The sequence below is a fragment of the Mirounga angustirostris genome, unplaced genomic scaffold (assembly GCF_029215605.1).
Source record: "Mirounga angustirostris isolate CCGP_5_RB_7025 unplaced genomic scaffold, mMirAng1.0.hap1 SCAF_14, whole genome shotgun sequence".
Lineage (NCBI taxonomy): Eukaryota > Metazoa > Chordata > Mammalia > Carnivora > Phocidae > Mirounga > Mirounga angustirostris.
The window spans coordinates 62841011-62868924 of NW_026991722.1; the positions used below are offsets into that span (position 1 = coordinate 62841011).

Consider the following 27914-nt stretch of genomic DNA (forward strand, 5'->3'; position numbering starts at 1 on the left):
GGCTTCCTGCTGAACAGGGAGCCCCATGCTGGGCTCGATCCCAGGACCCTGGGAGCATGACCTGAGCCGAAGGCAGACACTTAACGACTGAGCCACCCAGGCGCCCCAGATATCTTGAATTACTCTTGAAAATGTATTAGAAAGGCTACTCCTAGGGCCATGCTTGTAATAATCTGAGTAGGGGCTGTTTGGAAAACTATTGTAGGTGCTATAGAAGATGCCAAGAACTGCATGATATTGGCCCTTAAGGAGTTTACAACCTATTTCAAGACATAGGACACAGACATATAATGGAAGACTGATGATATGAGACATTGTGATCTGTGCTTAAATGAGGACTATAGACGTTAAATACACCAAAATGTCAATCACACATAACAGTTGAGATGGGTCTGGGGAGTCGATGGGATTCATAGTGGCAGAGATCAATGGATCAGGAGAGACAATGGACAGGGAAGTCCCTCCTAATGAGAAGAACCAAGAGCTGCCAACAAGAGACTTACTGGTCTGCCAGGCAGGAAGTTGTCCCAATCAATTCCAGTCTAGCATCTAGCAGGATTTGATAATAACTACAGCCGGGTAGTGTGGTGTGTTGCCCAAACTCTCTATTTCCCAATGGGAGATTTTGCTGCAGTTGTGATGTTACTGTTTGGTGCAATTTTGCAGAACTATATGGAGTATTTCTTGAACTGTAAGAAATGACCAAGCATCACATAGGGATCCAGCTGGTGAGTTGTGTAACTGGGTAGAATTTTGAAATGGTTTTCCTCAGAGCAGGAAAGGTATGGTCTCTGTGTGAGACAGAAGTATACATGGCTATTTGTGGGGCACCTGGGTGGCTCAGTTGGTTAAGCATCTGCCTTTGGCTCAGGTTATGATCTCAAGGTCTTGAGATGGAGCCCCGCACTGGGTCCTGCTCAGCGGGGAGTCTGCTTCTCTCTCTTCCCCTCCCTCTGCTCTCTCTCCTTCTCTCTCTCACATAAATAAATAAAATATTTTTTAAAAAGTATATATGAATATTTAGATTATAACCTGAATGTACTGTCAAGAAACTATTCTCCATTTATTTCCCATTAACATCACCAAATCCAAATATTAGGTATGTATACTGCTGTTCAAAAAAATAGATATATCATTCCAGCTTAACTTATCTGGATCTATATTTTTATGCAAGGAAGAAATTAATACCTGTCCGATTTGAAAAGAAATTTACTGGCTGTAGTGCTTGCAATTCGAAACTATGTTACATAGGATATTTACAAACCCCATTTCAACAATTCCAAGTTGAACTGGCAGAAGAATTATTTCTAAATGTTATGTCTGTCATTTCTAATTCTCACAATATCTCTTCAATATACATATTGACTAGCCTCATTTTCTAAGGGAGGAAATTGAGACTCAGAAAAGTGTAAATGCCATATGCAAGGTCACACAGCTGATAATTCAGGCAGGATTGGAATCCATATCTAGATTCCTGTTCTTTTCATTGAGCCCTACAGCCTCCGATTATTTTTAAGTTTATTATGAGTTCATGCTAAGGCCATTTAACTCTGATTAACTTTAAAATCAAAATATTATAGAGTATGTACCACCTGAATCTTCATCACTTTTTTTTGACCTTTAAAAATAAACCCACATTTTGTTACCCTTAGACTTATGGTCATCAGGGTAGGGAAAGAGCGGGCAGAGCCGGAAAAAAAAGAAAAGTTGGTTATTTTTAAGTAGTTGGTGATTTACCCCTGAGTTACTTGCACAAGCTTCTTCAGGGTACCCATGTTTGCATAAAAGATCAGGTCACCCTGGGTGATAGACACTGGGGAGGGTATGTGCTCTGGTAAGCGCTGTGAATTGTGCAAGACTGTTGAATCTCAGATCTGTACCTCTGAAACAAATAATGCAATATATGTTAAGAAAAAAAAAAAAGAAGAAGAAGAAGGTAGCGGGAGGGGAAGAATGAAGCGGGGGAAATCGGAGGGGTAGACGAACCATGAGAGACGATGGACTCTGAAAAACAAACAGGGTTCTAGAGGGGTGGGGGGTGGGAAAATGGGTTAGCCTGGTGGTGGGTATTGAGGAGGGCACATTCTGCATGGAGCACTGGGTGTTATGCACAAACAATGAATCATGGAACACTTCATCTAAAACTAATGATGTAATGTATGGGGATTAACATAAGAATTTAAAAAAATAAAATTAAAAAAAAAAAAAGATCAGGTCACCAAGGACCTTTTCTGGGCAACTGCACTTAGGGCTAGCTTTATACCTTCAAACACAGTTCATCTCAAAGGCTCTATGCTTCCCTCTGAACCTTGACTTACTTACAGAAAGGAGGCTTCACCTTTCCCTCTTTGAAGTCTATTTGCTTTTTGTTCCTGGGTACTCACCTGACTCAGGTGAGTGTGTATAATGGTCAGTGATAATGACTGCTGATTCATTTGGCTTCTTGTGGTTCATGAACCTCCAGAATACTCAGCATGGGGATCACTGGGACTCTTGGAGTCTGCCATCAAACCCCTTTCTAGGGAAAATGGTCTCGGAATAGAAATGTCTAAGCAAGCACCCTGGAGGTCTGACAATGGGAAAATCTTCTTGTCTTGATGGAGCTATGCCAGGCTTCAGCAGGACTCCTTCCTTCTTAGCTTGATTCCTAACCTACAGCCCACACTTCGCACTCAAACTTCCTAAGAAATACCTGTCTCTCCTGCCCTTTCTGTTTCTTCCCTCCATTCAGTCCCCCATTTATTTCTATTGAAGTATCTAAGGTTAAAATGAGAAGATTGTTAAAAGATAGTTTCTCTAGACAATTATTGCCCAAAGCAATCATTTGACTCTAGTTGGAAAGAATATATTCCCTGGTTTCATAAGAGGATTTAAAACCTGCCTAGACTTCTATCAACCTAACTGCATACTCATCCACTCTCATTAGCAAATGCTTATTTAACTGAAGAATATGCTCCCTATATCATGAGAGGCCTGGATCATAAAGAGCTCTGAGATCTGAAGAAGAAAAGGCTAAATGAAAAATGTGATGTCCAACCTCACACCCACTAGGATGGCTACTATCAAACAGGAGAACATATAACAAATGTTGGGAACAATGTGGGGAAATTGGAGCCCTTCTGCTCTGTTGGTGGGGATGTAAATGGTGTATCCACAATGGAAAACAGCATGGAGGTTCCTCACAAAATTACAAATAGAACGACCCTGTGATCCAAAAATCCTACTTCTGCACCTATGTCCAAAAGAATTTAAAGGAAGGACTTGAAGAGATATTTGAACACTTGTGGTTATAGCAGCATTATTTACAATGACTTAAAGGTGAAAGTATTCATCTACAGAGAAATGGATAAACAAAATGTGGTCCATGCATACAATGGAATGTTATTTAATCTTAAAAAGGAAGGAAATTCTGACCCAGACTACAACAGGGATAACCCTCGAGGACATAATGCTCAGTGAAATAAGCCAGACACAAAAGGACAAATACTACATGATTCCATTTGTATGAGCGACCTAGGGAGTCAAATCCATAGAGACAGAAAATAGAGTGGCGGGTGCCATGAGCTGAGGGAAGGGGGCAATAGGGAGTTATTGTGTAATGGGTACAGAGTTTCAGTTTTGCATGATGAAATAGTTCTGGTGGCAGAGCATGGTGACTATAGTTAATACCACTGCCCTGTACACTTAAACATCTAAGATGGTAAACTTTATGATATGTGTATTTTACCACAATTAAGATTTTTTAAAAATGTGGTGTTATTTTCAGTATTACATATTTTTTGCAAGTGGCTAGGTTTCTGTATTACTAGCGACCAAGCAGATGTGGTCTGGAGTGAACCTGAAACCAGGTGGAGGTTTTATAAATCTGCCAACATGTGCAAATTGAAACAAATACGTTGCCAATTCATATTCACCATATGTTGTCAGATATTATGAGTGCTTTGGAGGAAGAGAAAAAAAGTGCAAAGCAAGTGCCCCCTGGCAGGTGGAGAGGTGTCTACAATGAGCCCACAGAGCCCCCAACAGAGCTGAGAGTCAGCTGTCCACTTGGGCCTGCAGGGGAAGAATAACCAAAGTTCTGTGATCAGAGATACTTCTTGTAGCTGCGATGTCCTCTTCTATCAAAAGGCGTGGAATGAATTTTTACACATAATAATCTGGGTAAAGTGCTGTTTTGGGGTCTTGAAGGCATGATCCAGACTGCTCCAGATTTTGCTCTTATTGGGTATTTGAATCTCTCATTGCTTCTTAATTATCAACCTCTTGAGTTGAAAAAGTTACTTCTTGACTATAGACATTTATTTATTGATCCATCCAAAAGGTAAAGTTCCAAATTCTTATTGGCAGCCTGTAGAGAACAAAAATAATTATGTTACATATGATTCAAGATAGAATTTAGATAAAGTGTTCTTGCAATGCCTTTGTTATTCTCTTATTCTGTGTTCTTATTTCCCAGACTGAGGGCACTAAAATTATGGATGGTGTGGCCTAGGCTGCAGCAATGTTTCTCTAAAAATTCTAGAATTCTCCTGTGAACTATGGTTCCTTCCCATTTTTTCTTTCTCTTTTTCTTTTTCAAAAGCAAGAACTTTGTGATCCCTTAGTCTCTACTCCTACTATAACCACAGTCACCTACTATAACTTCATGGTATAACTTAGTCTTGGTGCTTTTAATTCATTTCCATAAGCTTACACTTAAAACTTGCTATACCCTAGGTGCTTCCATCAAAGCAAGATGACAAAACACATATCCTTTTTTGAAGGAATTAGAATCAAGCTGGGCAGAGAGACAAGCACATAAACTAACAATAATCCAATTACAAACTAAGACTACAAATACCGTTATTGTGGATGTGCTGGGCAGGACAAACTTTTTCCAGTTAGAAATCATACGTTTCCCAGAGGTGGATTCCCTAACTCCCAAGAGGTAAGCCCTGATGATGTCCAGGATGTCCCACAAAAACAGAAAAGAACAAGAAAAAGAAGCCTAAGTGAAGAGTGCTCGAAATTGCTTTTAGAGTATCAGCTTTACATTAACTATAGCAACCATTTGGACCAAAAGAAAGAATGAAGAATTAATGCTTTCTGCAACAACTGTCATCAATGAGCATGAGGGTTCAGGTGATGGGCTATGATGGTTATATGATTATGCATTCCTGGGCCGCCGGTATTCTGGGGACCCCTGCAGTAATTTGGAGTGGTTGAGTATACCTGGAAGGAATACACTGTTATGTGTAGATTACGTACGGGATGCAGTTGAGGGTGGACATGGAGTTGTCCTGAGAGCTATCTGAGAGTCTGTGAGCATTTCCTGGCCTGCTGCCTTGGACTTGCATTGCCAAGGAGTGTTGAGACAAAGTTTCCCTGGCACACATACCCCAATCGTTGATTTGGAAACCCCTGAAAAGTCACAACTACCTGGAAATCACCCTGGTAAAACCAGAAGTAGCAAGACCAAAGGGGCTGAGATTTTATGGTGAACCCTAAATAGCCCAGTGTAGCTTGAGTTCATGGTGTCTGGGAGAAAGGAGAAGAGACCTGGCTGCTCAAGGCCTGAGAGATACTTTGCTGGGACTTGGGGTTATTCTCCAGACATCAAATGAATAGGAAATAGGAAGAGGAAGGTGGAGTGCTGAACTTGAGTTTTCTGAGGGTGACTCTAGCGATGGTCACACTGTAGAGGGGAGAGAAACTAGAGACCGCCCTTTGTGTTATAATTGTCCAGGAAGAAACTGAGGACCTGTTCTGTGGTCAGGGATGTTGGGAATGAAATAGAAAGCAGAGCAAGACAGGCCAGATACCAAAGCAGGAGCATGTGCCCCAAGGGTCTGATATGTTACTACTGGGAACTGACCATCACACAGGAAGCTGTCTCTCCAGCCATCCTCTGAAAAATAGAAGTTTGTGGATCTTAAGCACTTTGCATAAGATCTTCTGGAAAATGCCCTTTCTTTGTTCATGTGCTTACACCCCCTCCCTACTCCCAATTCTTTTAGGATTTTGGTTTTTATTTTTCATGCTGAGGACTAAGTTAATTCTTTTTTTTTATGTTATGTTAATCACCATAGATCACATCATTAGTTTTTGATGTAGTGTTCCATATTCATTGTTTGCGTATAACACCCAGTGCTCCGTTCTGTACATGCCCTCTTTAATACCCATCACCAGGCTAACCCATCGCCCCACCCCTGTCCCCTCTAGAACTCTCAGTTTGTCGCTCAGAGTCCATAGTCTCTCATGGTTCATCTCCCCCTCCAATTCCCCTCCTTCATTTTTCCCTTCCTGCTATCTTCTTCTTTTTTTTCTTTAACATATAATGTATTATTTGTTTCAGAGGTACAGGTCTGTGATTCAACAGTCTTACAAAATTCACAGCACTCACCATAGCACATACCCTCCCCAATGTCTATTACCCAGCCACCCATTCCTCCCAACCCCCACCACTCCAGAAACCCTCAGTTTGCTTCCTGAGATTAAGAATTCCTCATATCAGTGAGGTCATGTGATACATGTCTTTCTCGACTGACTTATTTCGCTCAGCATAATACCCTCCAGTTCCATCCACGTCATTGCAAATGGCAAGATCTCAGTCCTTTTGATGGCTGCATAATATTTCATTGTATATATATACCAATCTTCTTTATCCATTCATCTGTCGATGGACATCTTGGCTCTTTCCATAGTTTGGCTGTTGTGGACATTGCTACTATAAACATCAGGGTGCACGTACCCCTTTGGATCCCTACATTTGTATCTTTGGGGTAAATACCCAGTAGTGCAATTGCTGGGTCATATGGTAGCTCTATTTTCAACTTTTTGAGGAACCTCCATACAGTTTTCCAGAGTGGCTGCACCAGCTTGCATTCCCACCAACAGTGAACGAGGGTTCCCCTTTCTCTGCAACCCCGCCAACATCTGTCCTTTCCTGACTTGTTAATTTTAGCCATTCTGACTGGTGTGAGGTGGTATCTCATTGAGGTTTTGATTTGGATTTCCCTGATGCCGAGCAATGTTGAGCACTTTTTCATGTGTGTGTTGGCCATTTGGATGTCTTCATTGCAAAAATGTCTGTTCATGTCCTCTGCGCATTTCTTGATTGGATCATTTGTTCTTTCGGTGTTGAGTTTGATAAGTTGCTTATAGACTTTGGATACTAGCCCTTTATCTGATATGTCATTTGCAAGTATCTTCTCCCATTCTGTCAATTGTCTTTTGGTTTTGTTGACTGTTTCTTTTGCTATGCAAAAGCTTTTTATCTTGATGAAGTCCCAATAGTTCATTTTTGCCCTTGCTTCCCTTGCCTTTGGCAATGTTTCTAGGAAGAAGTTGCTGCGGATGAGGTCGAAGAGGTCACTGCCTGTGTTCTCCTTTAGGATTTTGATGGACTCCTGTCTCACACTGAGGTCTTTCAACCATTTGGAGTCTATTTTTGTGTGTGGTGTAAGGAAATGGTCCAGTTTCATTCTTCTGCATGTGGCTGTCCAATTTTCCCAACTCCATTTGTTGAAGAGACTGTCTTTTTCCCATTGGACATTCTTTCCTGCTTTGTCGAAGATTAGTTGGCCATAGAGTTGAGGGTCCATTTCTGGACTCTCTATTCTGTTCCATTGATCTATGGGTCTGTTTTTGTGCCAGTACCATACTGTCTTGATGATGACAGCTTTGTAATAGAGCTTGAAGTCCGGAATTGTGATGCCACCAGCTTTACTTTTCTTTTTCAACCTTCCTCTGGCTATTTGGGGTCTTTTCTGGTTCCATACAAATTTTAAGATTATTTGTTCCATTTCTTTGAAAAAAGTGGATGATATTTTGATGGGGATTGCATTGAATGTGTAGATTGCTCTAGGTAGCATGGACATCTTCACAATATTTGTTCTTCCAATCCATGAGCATGGAACGTTTTCTATTTCTTTGTGTCTTCCTCAATTTCTTCCATGAGTATTTTATAGTTTTCTGAGTACAGATTTCTTGCCACTTTGGTTAGGTTTATTCCTAGGTATCTTATGGTTTTGGGTGCAATTGTAAATGGGATCGACTCCTTCATTTCTCTTTCTTCTGTCTTGTTGGTGTATAGGAATGCCACTGATTTCTGTGCATTGATTTTATATCCTGCCACTTTACTGAATTCCTGTATGAGTTCTAGCAGTTTTGGGGTAGAGTGTTTTGGATTTTCCATGTAAAGTAACATATCATCTGCAAACAGTGAGAGTTTGACTTCTTCTTTGCTGAGTCACATGCCTTTTATTTCTTTTTGTTGTCTGATTGCTGTGGCTAGGACTTCTAGTACTGTGTTGAATAGCAGTGGTGATAGTGAACATCCCTGCCATGTTCCTGACCTTAGGGGGAAAGCTCTCAGTTTTTCCACATTGAGAATGATATTCGCTGTGGGTTTTTCATAGACGGCTTTTATGATATCGAGGTATGTACCCTCTATGCCTATACTCTGAAGAGTTTTGATCAAGAAAGGATGCTGTACTTTGTCAAATGCTTTTTCTGCATCTATGGAGAGGATCATATGGTTCTTGTTCTTTCTTTTGTTAATGTATTGTATCACGTTGATTGATTTGCAGATGTTGAACCAACTTTGCAGCCAGGGATAAATCCCACTTGGTCGTGGTGAATAATCCTTTTAATGTACTGTTGGATCCTATTGGCTAGTATTTCGGTGAGAATTTTTGCATCCATGTTCATCAAGGATATTGGTCTGTAATTCTCCTTTTTGATGAGGTCTTTGTCTGGTTTGGGGATCAAGGTAATGGTGGCCTCATAAAATGAGTTTGGAACTTTTCCTTCCAGTTCTATTTTTTGGAACAGTTTCAGAAGAAGAAGTATTAATTCTTCTTTAAATGTTTGGTAGAATTACCCTGGAAGCCATCTGGCCCTGGGCTCTTGCTTGTTGGGAGATTTTTGATGACTGCTTCAATTTCCTTAGTGGTTATAGGTCTGATTCAGGTTTTCTATTTCTTCCTGGTTCAGTTTTGGTAGTTGATACATCTCTAGGAATGCATCCATTTCTTCCAGATTATCTAATTTGCTGGCATAGAGTTGCTCATAATATGTTCTTATACTTGTTTGTATTTCTTTGGTGTTGGTTGTGATCTCTCCTCTTTCATTCATGATTTTATTTATTTGGATCATTTCTCTTTTCTTTTTGATAAGTCTGGCCAGGGGTTTATCAATCTTATTAGTTCTTTTAAAGTACCAGCTCCTAGTTTTGTTAATCTGTTCTACTGTTCTTTTGGTTTCTATTTCATTGATTTCTGCTCTGATCTTTATTTTTTCTCTTCTCCTGCTGGGTTTAGGCTTTATTTGCTGTTCTTTCTCCAGCTCCTTTAGGTGTAGGGTTAGGTTGTGTACTTGAGACCTTTCTTGTTTCTTGAGAAAGGCTTGTATTGCTATATACTTTCCTCTTAGGACTGTCTTTGCTGCATCCCAAACACTTTGAACAGTTGTGTTTTCATTTTCATTGGTTTCCATGTATTTTTTTAATTCTTCTTTAATTTCCTGGTTGACCCATTCATTCTTTAGTAGGATGCTCTTTAGCCTCCATGTTTTTGAGTTCTTTCTGACTTTCCTCTTGTGATTGAGTTCTAGTTTCAAAGCATTGTGGTCTGAAAACATGCAGGGAATGATCCCAATATTTTGGTACTGGTTGAGACCTGACCTAGGATGTGATCTATTCTGGAGAATGTTCCATGGGCACTAGAGAAGAATGTGTATTCCGTTGCTTTGGGATGGAATGTTCTGAATATGTCTGTGAAGTCCATTTGGTCCAGTGTGTCATTTAAAGTCTTTATTTCCTTGTTGATCTTTTGCTTAGATGATCTGTCCATTTCAGTGAGGGGGGTGTTAATGTCCCCCACTATTATTGTATTGTTGTCGATGTGTTTCTTTGCTTTTGTTATTAATTGGCTTATATAATTGGCTGCTCCCATGTTAGGGGCATAGATACTTACAATTCTTAGATCTTGTTGGATACACCCTTTAAGTAAGATATAGTGTCCTTCCTCATCTCTTATTACAGTCTTTGTTTTAAAATCTAATTTGTCTGATATAAGGATTGCCACCCCAGCTTTCTTTTGGTGTCCATTAGCATGGTAAATGGTTTTCCACACCCTCACTTTCAATCTGGAGGTGTCTTTGGGTCTAAAATGAGTCTCTTGCAGACAGCATATTGATGGGTCTTGTTTTTTTTTATCCAATCTGATAGCCTGTGTCTTTTGATTCGGGCATTGAGCCCATTTACATTCAGGGTAACTATTGAAAGATAGGAATTTAGTGCCATTGTATTGCCTGTAAGGTGACTGTTACTGTATATTGTCTGTGTTTCTTTCTGGTCTATGTTGCTTTTAGGCTCTCTCTTTGCTTAGAGGACCCCTTTCAATATTTCTGGTAGGGCTGGTTTTGTGTTTGCAAACTCCTTTAGTTTTTGTTTGTCCTGGAAGCTTTTTATGTCTCCTTCTATTTTCAATGACAGCCTAGCTGGATATAGTATTCTTGGCTGCATATTTTTCTCATTTAGGGCTCTGAATATATCATGTCAGTCCTTTCTGGCCTGCCAGATCTCTGTGGATAGGTCTGTTGCCAATCTAATGTTTCTACCATTGTAGGTTACAGATCTCTTCTCCCAAGCTGCTTTCAAGATTTTCTCTTTGTCTCTGAGACTTGTAAGTTTTACTATACTTTTACTATTAATACTGTTTTACTATTATTGATTTTAAGGGGGGTTCTCTGTGCCTTCTGGATTTTGATGCCTGTTTCCTTCCCCAAATTAGGGAAGTTTTCTGGTGTAATTTGCTCAATATACCTTCTGCCCCTCTCTCTCTTTCTTCTTCTTCTGGGATCCCAATTATTCTAATATTGTTTCATCTTATGGTATCACTTATCTCTCGAATTCTGCCCTCATGATCCAGTAGTTGTTTATCTCTCTTTTTCTCAGCTTCTTTATTTTCCATCATTTGGTCTTCTATATGACTAATTCTCTCTTCTGCCTCATTTATCCTAGCAGTTAGAGCCTCCATTTTTTATTGCACCTCATTAATAGCCTTTTTGATTTTGACTTGGTTAGATTTTAGTTCTTTTTTTCTCCGGAAAGGGTTTCTCTAATATATTCCATGTGTTTTTCAAGCCCAGGTAGTATCTTTATAATCGTCATTCTGAACTCTAGTTCCAATATCTTACTAATGTCCATATTGATTAGGTCCCTGGCAGTCGGTACTGCCTCTTGTTCTTTTTTTTGAGGTGATTTTTTTCCGTCTTGTTGTTTTGTTCAGAGGACAATAGATGAATGAGGGAACAAAATGCTAACAGGGTAACAACAACCCCAGAAAAACATACACTAAAGAAATCAGAAGAGTCCTAAAACCAGGGGAAAAGAAAGGGAAAAAAAGAAAAAAGAAAAAGAAAAAGATAAAAAAACAAATAAAAAAAAGAAAACAGAATATGATTAAATATGATCAGGGTCGTGCATAGATCAGTGCCACACACTAGATTTTGGGCGTATTTTGATCTGTTAGAAGAAAGTGCCTCCCAAAATTTTAAAGAAAGAAAAACTTATATATGTACAAAAATAAGGGTAAATACGATGAAGGGATGGAATATGACTCTAATGATGAAAATTATAAAAGATTTTATAAGAGGAATTGATAAGAAGTTGGTTGAAAAAAGAAGAGATTTTAAAAAAAGGGGGGGGGAGATAATGTGATCAGGCAGAAGACTAGAACAAAGCCATACACTAGAAATTTAGGGTATATTTTGGTCTGTTAGAAGAAACTGTATCCCAGGGCACCTGGGTGGCTCAGTCTTTAAGTGTCTGCCTTCGGCTCAGGTCATGATCCCAGGGTCCTGGGATCAAGCCCCGCATCAGGCTCCCTGCTCGGCGGAAAGCCTGCTTCTCCCTCTCCCACTACCCCTGCTTGTGTTCCCTCTCTCACTGTGTCTCTCTCTGTCAAATAAATAAAATCTTAAAAAAAAAGAAATTGTATCTCAAAATTTTAAAGAGAGAACAACTTATATATAGATAGATAGATATACCAAAAATAAGGTTAACTATTATGAAGGGATAGAATATGATTCTAAAAATGAAAAATAAAAAAGATTTTTTAAAAAAAGGATTGATAAGATGTTGGTTGAAAAAGGGAAAAAGAAAAATTCAAAAAAAAAAGAAAATTCAAAAAATTAACTTCAAAAGACTAAAGAATCATGGTAAAAAGCCATGAATTCTATGTGCAGTATTCTCCTAGCGCTGGAGTTCTGCCGTTCTCATTGATGGGTAAACTTGGTCTTGGCTGGCTGTTCTCGCTGATCTTCTGGGGGAGGGGCCTGTTGCCGTGGTTCCCAAATGTCTTTGCCAGAGGCGGAATCTGGGCTAAGTAATCTGCTCGGGTTTGCTCTCCAGAGCTTTTGTTCCCTGGGAGCTTTCCATACAGCTTTGGAGGCGGAGAGTGAAAATGGCGGCCTCCCAATCTCCGCTCTGGAGGAGCCGAGAACTCGGGGCCCTGCTCCTCAGTGAGCCCCCAGAGAAAAGCCGTCAGTCACTCCCGTCTCCCCGGTCTCCGGCTGCCGTGCTCACCCGGCCTGCGACCGCGCGCCTCTATCTCTGGCACCCGACCCCGGGTGGAGTCTCCAAACCCAGCAGATCCCTGCGGTGCACTCCTGCGCGGCTCCTCCCGGGGGAGGAAGGTGAGTCTCCCCGGATCTGGCGCTTGTTGGGTCCCTGCTGGAGGAGCAGGGGCCCGACTGTGCCGCGGATCACCGTTTATGGCCACCCCGAGCTGAGAGCCCGCGCCTGGGCTCCGCCTCTGCAGCCGGCTTCCCGGCTCTGATACCTGGGAGCTCTGCCACACTCAGGCACCCCCGGTCTTTCTGTGACCCCGAGGGTCCTGAGACCACACTGTCCCGGAGGGTTCCACCCCCCGCTTAGCCACCAGAGTGACGGCCCTTGGCAGAGCAGACTTATAAAAGTTCTGATTTTGTGCTCTGTGGTTCTATCACTTGCCAGAAGCGGCCGACGGAGGCCCTTCCCCCGCCGTCTATCCTCCTGAATATCGCCTCGGATTCACTTCTCCACACATCCTACCTTCCAGAAAGTGGTCGCTTTTCTGTTCAGAGAGTTGTTGCTATTCTTTTCTTCGATCTCCTGTTGAGTTCGTAGGTGTTCAGAATGGTTTGATCCCCATCCAGCTGAAATCCTGGGACCAGATGAAATTTAGGTCTCCTACTCCTCCTCCATCTTGCTCCTCCCCTCCTCTGTTAGGTTTTAGAAGAAACTGGATTTTAGAGACCATGAGCCACCTACCAAATGCACCCTTGTCTGTTATTGACAGACCAGCCTGGGGTCCAAGGATCTTCCAAATACATAGAGGAGAGAAGCTTTGTCTTTCTGCTTCTAAATAAGCATTAAACAGAGTGCATAACTCCACAGCTGTGTCACCATACTTCTCAGGCAAAGAGACATTTCTATGTAGAAATATAAGATAGTCATTTTTGAGTATTTTAATGACTGAGAAACAATATAGGTACTTTTATTCAATCAATGTGAACTAGGACAACTGTAAATACAGTAACAGTTATGTGGGAATCATCAAGATGGAAGGAAGCTTATAAATATCCAGTGATGCACCAGTAACAAAAATAGAGGATTGTTCTTCCTGTGCCCAGTTTCTCTTCCCAGCCCAACCCTACAGCCTGGCAGCATCTCACAGGACTTCTCTTTTCTCTCATTTACTCATCCACCCTTTTTTTTTTACTATCCTGACATGTAACATTCTTCCTCCTGACTACCCTTCCCAGACAGAAACACCCCAGACAGAAGGGGTTCTGTAACATCTTGCTCTCCTCAAACAAGCATGTCCCATCACTGTGGTGAGATCGAGAGTGAGTTCCTGGAGGCCAGGCCCAATAATTCCACTTTTCTTTGTAATGTCAATATTAAGAAATAATTCTGGATTATGGGAGGCTCAGAAGAAAAAACTAAGTTAAATAATAGTTGGATGTTGCACAGCATCCTGGAATTTTTAATGCCACGAAGGATGTGAAACTTTAAGTACAAACTTCCCATCTTACATAAAAAAAATTTTTCTATAGTATCCAGCCTATTTAAAAAAAGAAAAAAGAAAAGAGAACTCTTAGGTCTTAGAGTATTTGCACAGTTCTGTTAGAAGAAGTTCCTTAAAGTGTACGACAATCCATCATTCTCTAGCTTCTTACCCATGCTTGGTAGTCCATACTCATAGAACAAAACATGAGACTGATCCTCAGTATTCTTATAGAAGTGTGCAAAATCAGTTTGGAATAAGCCATGGTATCATCAGTAAGTTGTGGACTGTCAATGTGGACTTTTAGGAGGCATGTGGTTCAGTTTACAGACAGCTGCAGAAATTACTGACTTTCTGATGGGGCAATACAGGTATTTGTAAACCGATAATTGATGAAGTCATTGCTGGTGAATGTGCCAGATGTGGGACAAGAAGAGGAAAGACACAGGGGCTGAAACCTACCGCCTGATTAATCCAGAGACTTTCAGCTAATGTTTGATTCAAAATTTCAAAGCTTTCAGTTCCACACACTGTATAAGGGAAATTGACATTTTAATCTAGGACTGCAAAACAATTTCCAGAACATTACACCATTTTAAGAGGGGCTTAACTCTTTCTGTTAGCAGGAAATTTTTCTTTCTAATGCTAACTACAAAGAATCTGGCTAGACTTAGAAGAAAAGCCCTGTAATAAGAGCAAGTTCTAATATAACATATTTTTCTGATAAAATTGGAGAAAGTTTAGTTTCTATTTAGCTTACTTTAAAATCTATGTTGAGCAATTCACTTGCCTTGTGATAGAAAACAGTAAGAGCCCTGAGAGATTTTACAAGTGAGGGACATGTAGTCCTTGAAGATCTTATAACTGAATTAAGAATGTAGCATAAGAATTAAAGGAAGTTCTCATCTAAGAGATACAAATGATAGAAAGAGACTCACTTAACGTAAAAGTTTTATTCACTTAGTAAAATCCTTTCTTAGAAAAACCTCGTATAAAATGAATTTCTAAATTAATCATATTTATACAATTTCCCATTATAGAGTCAGATACCTTCTGATTATATAGTAGGAATATCATAAAAAGTAAATCATTTCAAAATTTAACAAGCCTCATAAAGTTATATTTCAAAATAAATAATTAATTATAAAGCTTTAAAATTACCAAATTGCCCATAAATGAAATTCGACAGAAATATATCTTCCAGATACTCTAGTATATAATATTTGGCTTTTATGGCTGAGTCATAGAACTGTGTCCAATTTCAATATTTGCCCAATAATATCAGCATTAGCTGAATAGCTAATACTAAATCCTGCCAAAAACAAAATAGGTGCTCATTTAACTGACCTTAGTAACATGTTACCACATATTTGGCATTTCGGTAATTCAGGGATTTAATAGATCAGGTGGCTACTGTTGGCATTGATTTTACACACATGCACACACTAACACACATATATATGATTTAAGAATGTATATTTCATATTATATGTATATTATATGTGTACATGTTATTTAAAGATATAGTTGTATATACAGAAGAGTAATGAAATATCTAGAATAGAATGGATTAGCCTAGGCTAGCTCGTAAGTATATTAAAAACAAGATGTTTTTATTCTAAGTTAGGGACATGTAGTTTATTGTATCTTCCTAATATTTTCCTTTGTTTTTAAACAGGTTGTTTGGTATCAAATCAGTCATTCACACGGACTGTTCCAGCACCTGGAAGATCATAGCAAACCCAGACCTGTCATGGTATCACCATGCCAACCCCATCGTCCTGCTGGTGATGTACTACACGCTGGCAACGCTCATCCGCATCTGGCTACAGGAGCCCCTTGTAAGGATCGAAAGGTTTTGTAGATCTTATGGGCAAAGTAATCTTGAAACTCCAGCGGAAATGGTTCATTCCTATATTCCAAAACAACTATAGTGTTCTGGTTCTCCTGTTTTATTTCTGCAAAGAGCACGATGTGACTACAGATGCTCTTAGAACAAAGCCTGGTTTCCCTTCGATATGTCACCACGTGCTGGCAAGAATGTTAGTGCTGAGGAGAACCGGAGACATTTTCACTGAGCACTTACTAAGTGCCAGGCCATACGCGAGGCTGTTCCTATAGGTTATCTCATTTCATGCACTACGTAACTCTGAAGAATAGGTAGCGTACCCATCCTAGAGATGAGGAAAATGAGGTTAGAGAGGTAAATTGGTCTGAGCAGTAGAAATCAGCTTCGAACCTACGTTTGACATCAAAGCTATGCCTTCAGGACTACCCAGCCTGTTCTCATGGTGCCTGGAGTTTCAGAAACTTCTCAGACCTCTGACATCTGTGGATGGGAGAGGGACACCCCAGCTCTCAGTGATGCCTGGAGCCTCCTGAGTACCCCCCTGTGTGGCGTGGGGACCAGAGGTTTCCTTTAGGCATGACAGAGAACTGGTTTATTCCTGTGGGATGTTAACACAGTACATGGCACTTCTGAGGGCAGGGCCAGAGAGCCTGGGCAGCTTCTCTCTTTTCCCTTTTGGTGAGAGAAACCTTCAGCCACTTTCATTTCTTCCTCTAATTGACTCTAAGGAGCTCAGTCCTAAGGTAGCTTATCGGCACACGAGGGAGGAAAGTAGCATAGACGAGGGTTGTCACACCTCTCCTCCACCACCTACCAGGGGAACATCCACACCTGAGAAGCCATTCCTAATAAGCATGGCTGCATGAAGTCTTGCGTCCTCTCTTATCACTTCTAGATTAGGGCCTTTTCTGTGTTCACACCCACAAGACTGTTGTCCACACATTCACTCATGCAGCCTGATGGGTGGGCAGCGAATATTTATTGAAAGCCAGCTTTCTCAGATGCTAAGCTGGGGGCCAGGGATAGAGCATCGCCCATAGGCGAGGGCCCCACTCAGAGGAACTGGACATTCTACAAGCGAAAAAGCCGTCCAAAAAAAGTAAATGGGATCCGAGTCAGATAATACAATGGCACTTGGGGAGATGCACGTCCCCATCCCTCCCCAGAAGTGCTCCCTGCAGAAATGGGGCTCTGTCCTGTCCTCCCTCCTGTGTGATACCCCCTCCCCACTGGGCAGACAGCCCCGGGTGACCAGGGCCACAGAGGCACTTTTGTTCACAGGGTTCTCATATGGTGTCTTTCTTTGGGCCCACTGATGGTGGCTGCATGTAACAAAACGCTTTATGGGGTCATAAGGAATCCCAATCATTTTGTTACATTTTTCTCCAACTCTCTCCCAAAATGTGTATGTGCCCGTAAAATGCTTTAACGTGAAGTCGTTGTGTTCACTTCCTCCATAAATGCTCAGAAGGTAAGGGATGTGCACATATGTGCAAATAAAAGTATATACCAAAGAAATTAAAACATTATGGGAATAGTTTCTGAGCAATGTCTTACAAGGGATGGAAACTACTTTAAGGCATCCAAGTTAATAAGAGTTCCAGGTGTTCTTCACTTTGTGAGATCTCAGCCCCACAGAACGTCAGGGGCTTCTGTGCCCATGTTGTCATGCTTCCATATGGGTGAAGGCTGCGTTAGAGCCCCTCAGGCCCATGAGACATTTGGCTTCCTCAGCCTCGGGCCCTCTGGGGACCAAGGAAAGTCGAGTTAATAGCAGTCTTCCAGCCTGCAGTGTCTAGAGGGGTGTGTGGAGAACAGGACCTAATTCATACCAGCGTCAACGTTTCAGGTGGCCAATATTTTAAATGGGCTGGGACACAGCACTTTCTCATTGAGGCAATGATGGAAGACAGGTGGCTGATTATATCATAGTTCCAGATAACCTGGCACATTTCATGAAAAATGCCAGCCAGCAAATGTGAGTTCTGAGGTGAAAGTCTATGATGCATGTTTGAGAAAGAGAGAGAGAGAGAAGCAGGTGTCGAGAGTTAAATAGTATATGGCTCCCACCTGGCAAGCATGAACTCCCACCCAGGGTGTTTGGGTACTTCCTATGGGTGCTCCACCCTGGCACACTGGAACCTGGAAATTGGGCACCGAGACTGTTAAGTTCCCTTCCTGCACTTCAGTATCAGAGGTGTGTTAATGCCCTTTTTGTTGGGGCACCTTTGTTGGGAATCCATACAAAAGCACTCAAGGGCATTCTGCCCCTTATGCTCTCTCTCTTTATGTCTCTTTTAGACCAATTGTCTAATTTAGGCCAGTGCCCCATAAGGCAAGGTGATGGTTTTGTTTATTAGATATGTTCTTCCTTACTGCTGTGTGTAAGCTCTCGATGATTCTGCCTTTAATTTCTTTTTTTTATTATGTTATGTTAATCACCATGCATTACATCATTAGTTTTTGATGTAGTGTTCCATGATTCATTGTCTGCGTATAACACCCAGTGCTCCATGCAGAACGTGTCCTCTTTAATTTACTTAATTTCTTCTTAATCAAAGATTGCCCATGGCTGGGTCACACAGTCCACTGAGCACTTTTTTGAAGGTTTTTCTTTTAAAAACCATTTGCGTAGTGTAGTTTGGAATACACAGTGGGAAAGTGTGGATCTTGCACATGAGAACCTATCTCTGTTATTTACGGGGCTTAGGAGGGATCAGGATGTAACATTGATGTGCTGAGCATTTACAAGGTAGCACTGGTGTCATTCTTAAAAATGTCTTAATGAAATCCCATATATCGTATACATTAATTTAAAAAAAATTACCATTATCAAGGCACGGGTGAAAAACTTTCTCTGGGTCAGCCAGGCCACTGAAGGAACTGCTCTTGGAAGCAGAGCTGGTCCTGTGGGTTATTCTGTGTCTCAGGTGCAGGATGACAGGACCAAGGAAGAGGACAGAGCCCTGGCTTGTAGCCCCATCCAAATAACAGCCGAGAGGAGGCGGAGCCTGTGGTACGCCACCCATTACCCAACTGATGAGAGAAAAGTAAGCCACAAGAAAGCAATTGCCATTTCCTAATTTATTTTGCTTCTTTTGTGTTATGTTACTAAATATGAGTCATGTATCATATGCAAACGCAGATTGCCCATAGTTTATAGAAATAGTTTGATTTTGATGTCTCGGTAGCAGAGAGCTCTATTCAGAGAGGGGAACCCAGTGCTTCTGAAGGAAAATATGGTTTCACCATACCCCATGAGAACACCATTGTATATTTCAGTGCTTTCTATGAAGTCTCTTCATCCTCAAAAGAAAGACTTCATTAAAAATAAATAAATTTGTGTTTAAAACAAGCAAAAAATAACAGCAACTGTTAGCACCGGGCAGGGAAAGTCTCAGTGCTGAAATACATTGCAGAAAATAATTTCACTTTATTGGGCAGCTGGCCACAATAATAACTCAAGTAACCACTGAGAGAAGAACAAAACGGTCTATATGAATATGATTAAGTATCTCTTACTACACCGAGGCAACTGTATGGATTGACAAGGAAAAGTGAGTCACAATGGGTAATTCATATAACCCTTTGAGCATTTATTGACCATGTTGAACTCAACTCAGTGCTATATTGACTCATTAAATATGCCCATTTGCAATGTTGTAATGACAGATACAAAGCATTTGCTTGGTAGCATGTTAGAGAATTGAGGAGTAGATTTTCCAATTTGTTTGGTGGCAGGTGAGTTTCTCTAAGACGTGTGGCCTTAATCTCAGCATGGCTGCCATGTGCTGAGTGAGGGCAAAACAATGAATGAGCTGCCTTAGGCGGTGGATGGCCTTGCCAGGCCCATGTGGTGCCCTAAGATGTCTGAGGATTTCCAGGGGCCTTTCTCATCACGCCGTGTGTCAGATTATCCTGCTCCTTTTACTAAATGACAGATCGCCATAGAGGATAGCTTAGGAATTTTTCAAATGGAGGTCTGTGGACCTCTGGGGATTCCTGAGACCCTCACAGGGATCCACGAGCTCACAACTCTTTTTTTAAATAATATTTAAAATACATCCCTTCTTTTCGCTGTGCTGACACGCTGATACAAAAGCACGAGCCAACCCAGGGGGTGGCAGGAACCCCCACAGCCACAGTCCCTGCCCTTTGGGGCTGTGCACTCAGAGAAAACAAAGCAGCAAGGCCAGTTCACTTACGAATATCCTTGATGAGCCAAAAACAGTTACCCATTTTCTTAAATCTCCACTTTGGAGCTCACGTCTTTTTAATATCCTGTGTGGCAAAATGGGAAGTTGCACAAAGTACCACGTGTGAAAGTGTGATGGCGTCCTGCTGAGAAGCGCTTGGCCGGGTGTAGGAAGTGTGAGCTGAACTCGCTGTCCCCCACCACACACCACAGCCCCTGGAAGGAGCCGCGGGTGGACAAATTATGGGTATTCAGAGATGGGTGTTTGGCAGAGAAGTCCTGGCAAGTAAATGAAGTGAGCCCAACACTTCAAGGCAAACAGCTGACGGCGTTTGTTGCCGGTGGTAAAATTTGAACTTTTGAGTGAAAATTAGAATATTAGAAAACTTGTATCCTCTATTCAGCGCTTGAAAACTTCCCCATACTTAAGGACCTCCCTGATGAGATCAGTGGTGAGATCGAATTAACAAATGTACTTTTTAAATATTGTGTAATGCAATGTGTCAATATTTGGTAGATTGTATAACTCACTGACTGCAAATCACCAACACATGATACAGCCCTGGATTTTAAAGTAACAGAGTGTGAAACGTTCATTGATACAATTTCAGATTCCAAGTAGCAGCTGTCCTCCGGTGTATCAAAACAAAACAAAACAAAACAAAACATATTGTCCACAATTACCTGGCTAGCCAATTGAAATGCTCTTTCCTTTTCTAACTACAAAGCTTGGTGAAGCCAGATTTTCTTCATATATTTCCGCCAGAATAACATATCACAGCAGATTAAATGCACAAACAGATATGAGAATCCAGCTGTCTTCTTTTAAGCCAGATATTAAAAAGATAAGCAAAAGCATAAAATACTACTACTTTTTTCACTATTTGTTTTTTAAATATAGCTATTTGAATGAAATGATTGATGTGAACATGTTAAATTTTAAGAAAAATTTAATGAACTAATAAATATTTTTAAAGGCCTCAATTTTAATTTCTAGTATAGTAGATACTGATAGATAGGACCCACATCATTAAAAACTCTTTGGGACTCTCAGTGATTTTTATGATTATAAATGAGTCCTGAGCCAAAAAAGTTGGAGAACCGTTAGCACAGAAAGTGCTTATTATTTGGGGGGGGGTCCAAACCACCTGGCGCTAATATAGTTTAAAGGCATAGTCATGTAATAATTAGTTTGTGGTAGACAATATGTAAATCTTAAAATAATCTCAACCTGCATTACAAATCAATTTTTCTTTAGTATGAAACTTCTATTTCTTGAAAAGTAAATATTTTCAGAATTTGGCAGAGGTCTCAAGGGTTTGGGGAGTATTAAATGAAGCAGTTTATTCTATTAAAACAAAACAGTTGAAAAATATGATCAACTTTTGTAGTCACGTGGTTTATGACTGGTTATTTGCTGTCACAATTAAAAGTTAACATCAGAAGCTGGAAAACAGTTACAATAAATAGCAACATCCAGTTCAATTATTTGTCCCTCTATATTTTGCATGGCAACTTTAACATACTAGCATCTAGCTGGTTGAAGGAATGGGTATGTGCATAGTAAAACTTTACAGATATATATATATATATATATATATATATATATATATATATATATAAACATTGCAGTGCTTTTTGCTCACATATTAACATTGCTGTCCTGCATTGCTTTTTGCAGCTTTTATCCATGACCCAAGATGACTACAAACCATCCGATGTTAGTATATTCTTAGAATTATCATTTATGCTCATGTAAGTGATGTAGAAGTGATATAAATGGAATTAGCTCCTTTGAGTATATTTTAATGATCTATAAAATTTCCCTAAGTTTCTGAATATTTTTCTTGTAGAAATTGTATCTGGTTTATTGCTGTTATAACACTAACTCATACAACATGAGCTCGACTATAGTCATACAGAATGTATTTAAACTTTTAAAAAGCCACGTTGGAGGGTTTTTAGAAGCATTTTTCTCTGCAGATAGACCTATTACATAATTTGAATTGGAAGTCTTGCATGTTCACGGACACACACACACACACACACATATGTTCATATCATAAAGCCAAAGAGACAGGGAAAAAAAACAAGAAATTGCACTTAGTGCACGAAGTGCTTCATCATAGGAATTGCAAGCTGGCAGCATCAGCAAAGATCTCCAGAGGGGGTGCCAGCCACCCTGAGACTACATTAGTCCTCTGCAGAGCTACACTGGGGTGTGGGCAGGGTGGGGAGGGTCCAAGGCAGGGGTGCTCTGGCTGGGGCCTAGGAAAGGTCTGGAGTTCTAATAGCTGGAGGGAGGGCTAGGAGGAGAAGCCATGAGAACAGAGGCTGGAGAGGTGATCGGACCAGATCAGGAAGCCTCAGCCTGCCTTTCCCAGGCTTTACACTTGGTCCTGAGAACAGAGGGTGCCTTGCATGGTGTTGAGCAGAAGTACAAGAAGATCAGATTCAGCTTTTAGCCACCACTCTGGAAGATAGATGTGAACAGAGGAATGTATGCAATTCCTTTTGCTCAAGTGGGTAGTTGACGACCCTGTTCAGCTCTCAGTCCGTGTCTCACCGCAGGGTTCTGTCTAGCTAGCATAAGGCAAGGAGGCAGTTTTCAATGTCTACACTGAAAACTGGAGCTCTTGTCACAGGTGTGCCTCTGCCCCACGCTCCCCTGCCAGGGCCTACTGGTGACTGTGAACGGCAATCCTGTAGACTACCACACCATCCACCCCAGTCTGCCCATCGAGAACGGCCCTGCCAAAGCCGACCTGTACTCCACCCCACAGTACCGGTGGGAGCCGTCGGAAGACTCCTCAGGTAAGGAGCCGGCTCTGCTGCTTTTATCTCCTCTCATGCACACGCCCGGCATCTCTGCGTTTCATTGTTTATTGTGTCAGTTTCATTTTTTCTAACAGGTGCTGTCTTCCATGGTCAGTGTAATGAAGCTCCTTTCCTTCAGTTCTGTGTATTGCCCCAGCATATTGCTATGGGTGGTTTATCCTTCTATACAAAATAAATGGTACAATTGGGGCAAACTTTGAAAAATAAAGGGTAAAACATTATTTTAAACATGTCAACTTATTTATAGTGTTAAACCTATGTGTGTATGTGTGTTTTGTTTTTTCTAGAATTTGATATTGTAATCATGGTCAGTAGCTTTGCTGGTTAATGGATGAATGCTTTCAGAAAGAGTTCTTTTTGTCTAGTAAAAAAAAAGGGGCGTGAGGGTCCGAACCAGTATTAGGCCTTTTTCCCCCTTGTCTCTCAGTTTATTATGTTGAAGGAAAACAGGCAGTTCCTGGAGATGACAAATTGGTGGCTGTGACTTGGGTTGTGTTTTGTTTTGTTGGCCTACATAGCATTTTCTAAAGTGAAAGAAAGAAAGTAACCAACATTTTAAAAAGCGCAGCTCTGACTGAGATATGGAAGTTTCTGGAATCCCTTAAAGAATGTGAATATCTGGCAACACTAGCCCCTCGTTCCTGCAAGGCAAGAGTTGACCCAACCTCTGTTGTCACTGCCCTGACAGAGACTATGCCTGTCACCAATTCACAGAGACAGAATTAGCTAAGTTTACAACATGGGAGAAAAAAAAAAAAAGGCAGAGTACATGCAGGTGTTTTCTATTTATATGGAATTAAACCTAGAGTTGTTACACATGATCCTACCTTGAGTAAATGGCCAGCAACTGAGCAACTATCCAGCCTACATTATTGATACATTCAGCTTAATGTAATTTTTTTCATAATTCTTTACCAGGCTTATTCTACTGTAGTGTTCTATGTAGTTATCAGTACACCCTGCAGTTGCCCCTGACCTGGCATCCACTGAGCAGTACCAAGGGTTCGTCACACTCTGCAGCCTTCCTCAGTAAGGTCAGACTGAGTTCAGGTCCCTAAGCCAGCAGCCCTGCCCGTCCCCCACCCCCCCCCCAGCCCCAGGTGGCACCTCCATGGAGCACCAGACCCCATGGGTTAATTACCCATTTCTGCTTCCTATGTGTGTGTGCTTCAGTTTGTAAGTTGGGCTTAAACCAAGGTTTTCACTTACCGAATAGCTCAAGGAAATACTGTACTTTCTAAAGTGTGCTCTTCGGTGCTTTGGCATCAGAATCACAAAGGCCAGGCCCAAGAACCAGCATTTGCGACTTTTAAAGCTTGAGACACTCAGGTCATAGCCAGGTATCTTTTCTTTATATGTGACCTAACAGAAAGAGAAATGAACAGAATTTGGCTGCTGAGAGGGCAAACACACACACTCACATCATAACTTGAAATTTCAAAGGTAAAACAAAAGCTGGAAAGTTATTTTTTAAATTTGAATCTATATATGCAGACAGCGTTACAACCAGAGAAACAGCACCAGGAACTGTAAAATCCATCAGACTGCTTTTTCCTGTCTCTGATCCATGGACTTCCCCTTATAGACCCCAGTCCCAGCATTGGAGGGGTGGAGGGCAGCGGGCTTCTGCACAAGGAAATAGCACCACCTCACTTGGAGGCTCACTTCTGGAGTCTGTGCAAGGTGCTGTGCATGCTCACTGGTGTTTCAGTGGTTTATGTATCCTCTTCATGGTGCGGAGCAACTCCCTGATGTGACCTGCTTACATGTAGCCCATTGAATTTGAACAGGAGGACAGAACGGACGTTTCACATAAGTGTGTCACTCATTACTTCATCTTTGAAATCAAATTAGTTTTCCTGACTTGTGGGAGGGATCTTGAGGAGAAATCCTTCCTTCACCACTATGCCAGTACTGTCCCGTTGCTGGTCCTCTTCTCCTCAGCCCTCCACAGTTTCTCTTCCTTTTGACGTGATATTTCCATCCTTAGTATGACTTTTCTGCCTCAGCATGACCTAAAAGGAAACCATGGGCTGCCGAGCTCACACTGGTTGAGCTTGGTTGGTTTTCTGCACCTTCACTATATCCGTACTGCAGATACTGTTTGTATTAGTTATCTATTACTGAAAAACGGATTACTCCCAAACCTAGTGGCTTAAGACATTTACTGTCACAGTTTCCGTGGGGCAGGAATTGGGTGTGACTAGGATGGGCTTCTCTGGTTCAAGGTCTCCAGTAAGGTGGTAGATAAGCTGCTGGCTCAGGCTGTGGTCTCATCTGAAGCCTCACCTGAGGAGAATCTGCTTTCACACCCACCCACATAGTTATTGACCGGCCTCAAGCTCTTGCTGACTGCTCGCCAGAGACACCAGTTCCTTGCCATCCGGACCTCTTCTTAGGGCAGTTTACACCGTGGCAGCTGGCTTCTCTCAGAATGAGCATAAACTGAATCTTGGAAGTCATATTCCATCCCTCCTATTTGTTAGCAGCTCATCAGAAGTCCAACCCACACTCAAGGGGCGAGGACTACCCAAAGGCATGAACATCAGGAGGTAGGGTCATTGGGAACCATCTTACAGGCTACCTTCCACATTCTCTTAAATTGAGATGTTCTTTCTGGGATTTCTGAGGTAAGGATTCCATTACACTGACCAGGAAGCACTTAGTGAATCTGTTTGAATTCTGAGGGCTTTGTTAGTTGGAAATAATCTCTGAAGTCTTAAATAAAGGTCTCTGCTAGAGAAAGGGGAACCCTCCTACACTGTTGGTGGGAATGCAAGCTGGTGCAGCCACTCTGGAAAACAGTATGGAGGTTCCTCAAAAAGTTGAAAATAGAGCTACCATATGACCCAGCAATTGCACTCTGGGTATTAGAAGATATAAATGTAGGGATCTGAAGGGGTACGTGCACCCCGATGTTTATAGCAGCAATGTCCACAACAGCCAAACTATGGAAAGAGCCAAGATGTCCATCGACAGATGAACAGATAAAGAAGATGTGGTATATATATACAATGGAATATTATGCAGCTATCAAAAGGAATGAAATCTTGCCATTTGCAACGACATGGGTGGAACTGGAGGGTATTATGCTGAGCGAAATAAGTCAATCGAGAAAGACATGTATCATATGCTCTCACTGATATGAAGAATTCTTAATCTCAGGAAACACACTGAGGGTTGCTGGAGTGGTGGGGGGTGGGAGGGATGGGGTGGCTGGGTGATAGACACTGGGGAGGGTATGTGCTATGGTGAGCGCTGTGAATTTTGTAAGACTGTTGAATCACAGACCTGTACCTCTGAAACAAATAATACATTAGATGTTAAAGAAAAGAAGAAGATAGTAGGAAGGGTAAAATGAAGGGGGGGAAATCGGAGGGGGAGATGAAACATGAGAGACGATGGACTCTGAGAAACAAACTGAGGGTTCTAGAGGGGAGGGGGGTGGGGGGATGGGTTATCCTGGTGATGGGTATTAAAGAGGGCACGTTCTGCATGGAGCACTGGGTGTTATACGCAAACAATGAATCATGGAACACTACATCAAAAACTAATGATGTAATGTATGGTGATTAACATAATAAAAATTTTTAAAAAGTCTCTGCTAAAACTATATATGTGCTACAGCACTGGGGACATTTACCCAGAATTTACATATTAGCATAAAGCTATATAAATTATTTCTCTATCTAGAAAAGAAAGAGGAAGAAGAGAATGAGAAGGAAGAATTTGAGGAGGAAAGGAGCCATGAGGAGAAACAAAGTGTTAAAGTTCACGCCATGGTCTCTGTGTTTCAGTTTATTATGAAACAAAGTTACATCTGTGCCCTCATTGCCATGATGGTATGTATGAGAGGGGACAGTCAGTGTGCTTGACAAATGCCCCACCATCCTCTCGTGGCTGGCACAAATATCTAATCTTCCCAATGTCTTGGTGGGGAATGGTTGGTTATGTTTATTCTTCCTCTGATCTGCCTACTACAGATTTCAAAATCATGTTCTGTTCTATTTAACCTACTTTTAAATATTAGTACATCTCTCTCAAATTAGCCTGTCAAATGAAACTGTTCCCTTTTTTGCGGGTTTAAAAGAATCTATTGGGGTTGTGCCTGGGTGGCTCAGCTGGTTAAGCATCCAACTCTTGATTTCAGCACAGGTCATGATCTCAAGGTTGTGAGATCCAGCCCTGCATTGGGCTCTGTGCTGGGCATGGAGCCTGCTTAAGATTCTCTCTCTCCTTCTGCCCTCCCTCTGCTCTCTCCCTCCCTAAAATAATAATAATAATAATAATAATAATAAATTTAACAAAATAAAAGATCTATTGGGTAGTTTCTCTGTGTGGTATTGAAGGTGCCCAAGATTAACATAGACTGTTTTTATTTCCTTTAGACATTGAAAGTTACATTCACATTTTACCCCAAATTTGAGTGAGACTTTACTCCATCTTAGCTGCAATAAATTGTTACCAGGATGAACATCAAGCAACTAAATAGAGTTCCCAAGAGTTTTTCCAATTGTGAGCGCTCAGTTGATGTATGTTCATACTCACTTGATACATCTTGCATCTCTGGCATCATAGCTTCAAAAAAATAGTCCTTTGGCCTAGAGATAGAAGACAAAAGAACGTCTAATTTGTAACCTTCTTAGAAACAAACTTGCATGGGAAATCTGATTTATTTTTGAGAAGCCTAACACTTACCTAACACAAAACTCTTCCATATTGGGTGGCTCAGTTGGTTGAGTGTCTGCCTTTGGCTCAGGTCATGATCCTGGGGTCCTGGGATCAAGCCCCGCATTGGGCTCCCTGCTCAGTGGGGAGCCTGCTTCTCCCACTCCTCTGCTGTTTCCCTCCATTGTGCTCTCTGGCTCTCTCTCTGTCAAATAAATAAATGAAATCTTTTTAAAAATCACAAAACTCTTCATATTTTGTGGTCAGTGGTGAGATCCCATGACAACTTTGATGATAAAAAATGAAAATATTCTATACCTCTAGGGGG

General features: G+C 41.3%; 1 protein-coding gene across 3 annotated transcripts in view; it reads left to right on the plus strand.

The window, feature by feature from the left end:
* Positions 1-27914, plus strand: part of PIEZO2 (piezo type mechanosensitive ion channel component 2) — a 503601-nt gene that overhangs the window by 356384 nt on the left and 119303 nt on the right. For all 3 annotated transcript variants that reach the window (XM_064578003.1, XM_064578004.1, XM_064578002.1), the window contains exons 8-12: positions 15715-15877; positions 18816-18935; positions 21762-21800; positions 22756-22894; positions 26612-26760. In XM_064578003.1, coding sequence (XP_064434073.1) covers positions 15715-15877; positions 18816-18935; positions 21762-21800; positions 22756-22894; positions 26612-26760 — 610 coding nt within the window. The remainder of the gene's footprint in view (positions 1-15714; positions 15878-18815; positions 18936-21761; positions 21801-22755; positions 22895-26611; positions 26761-27914) is intronic.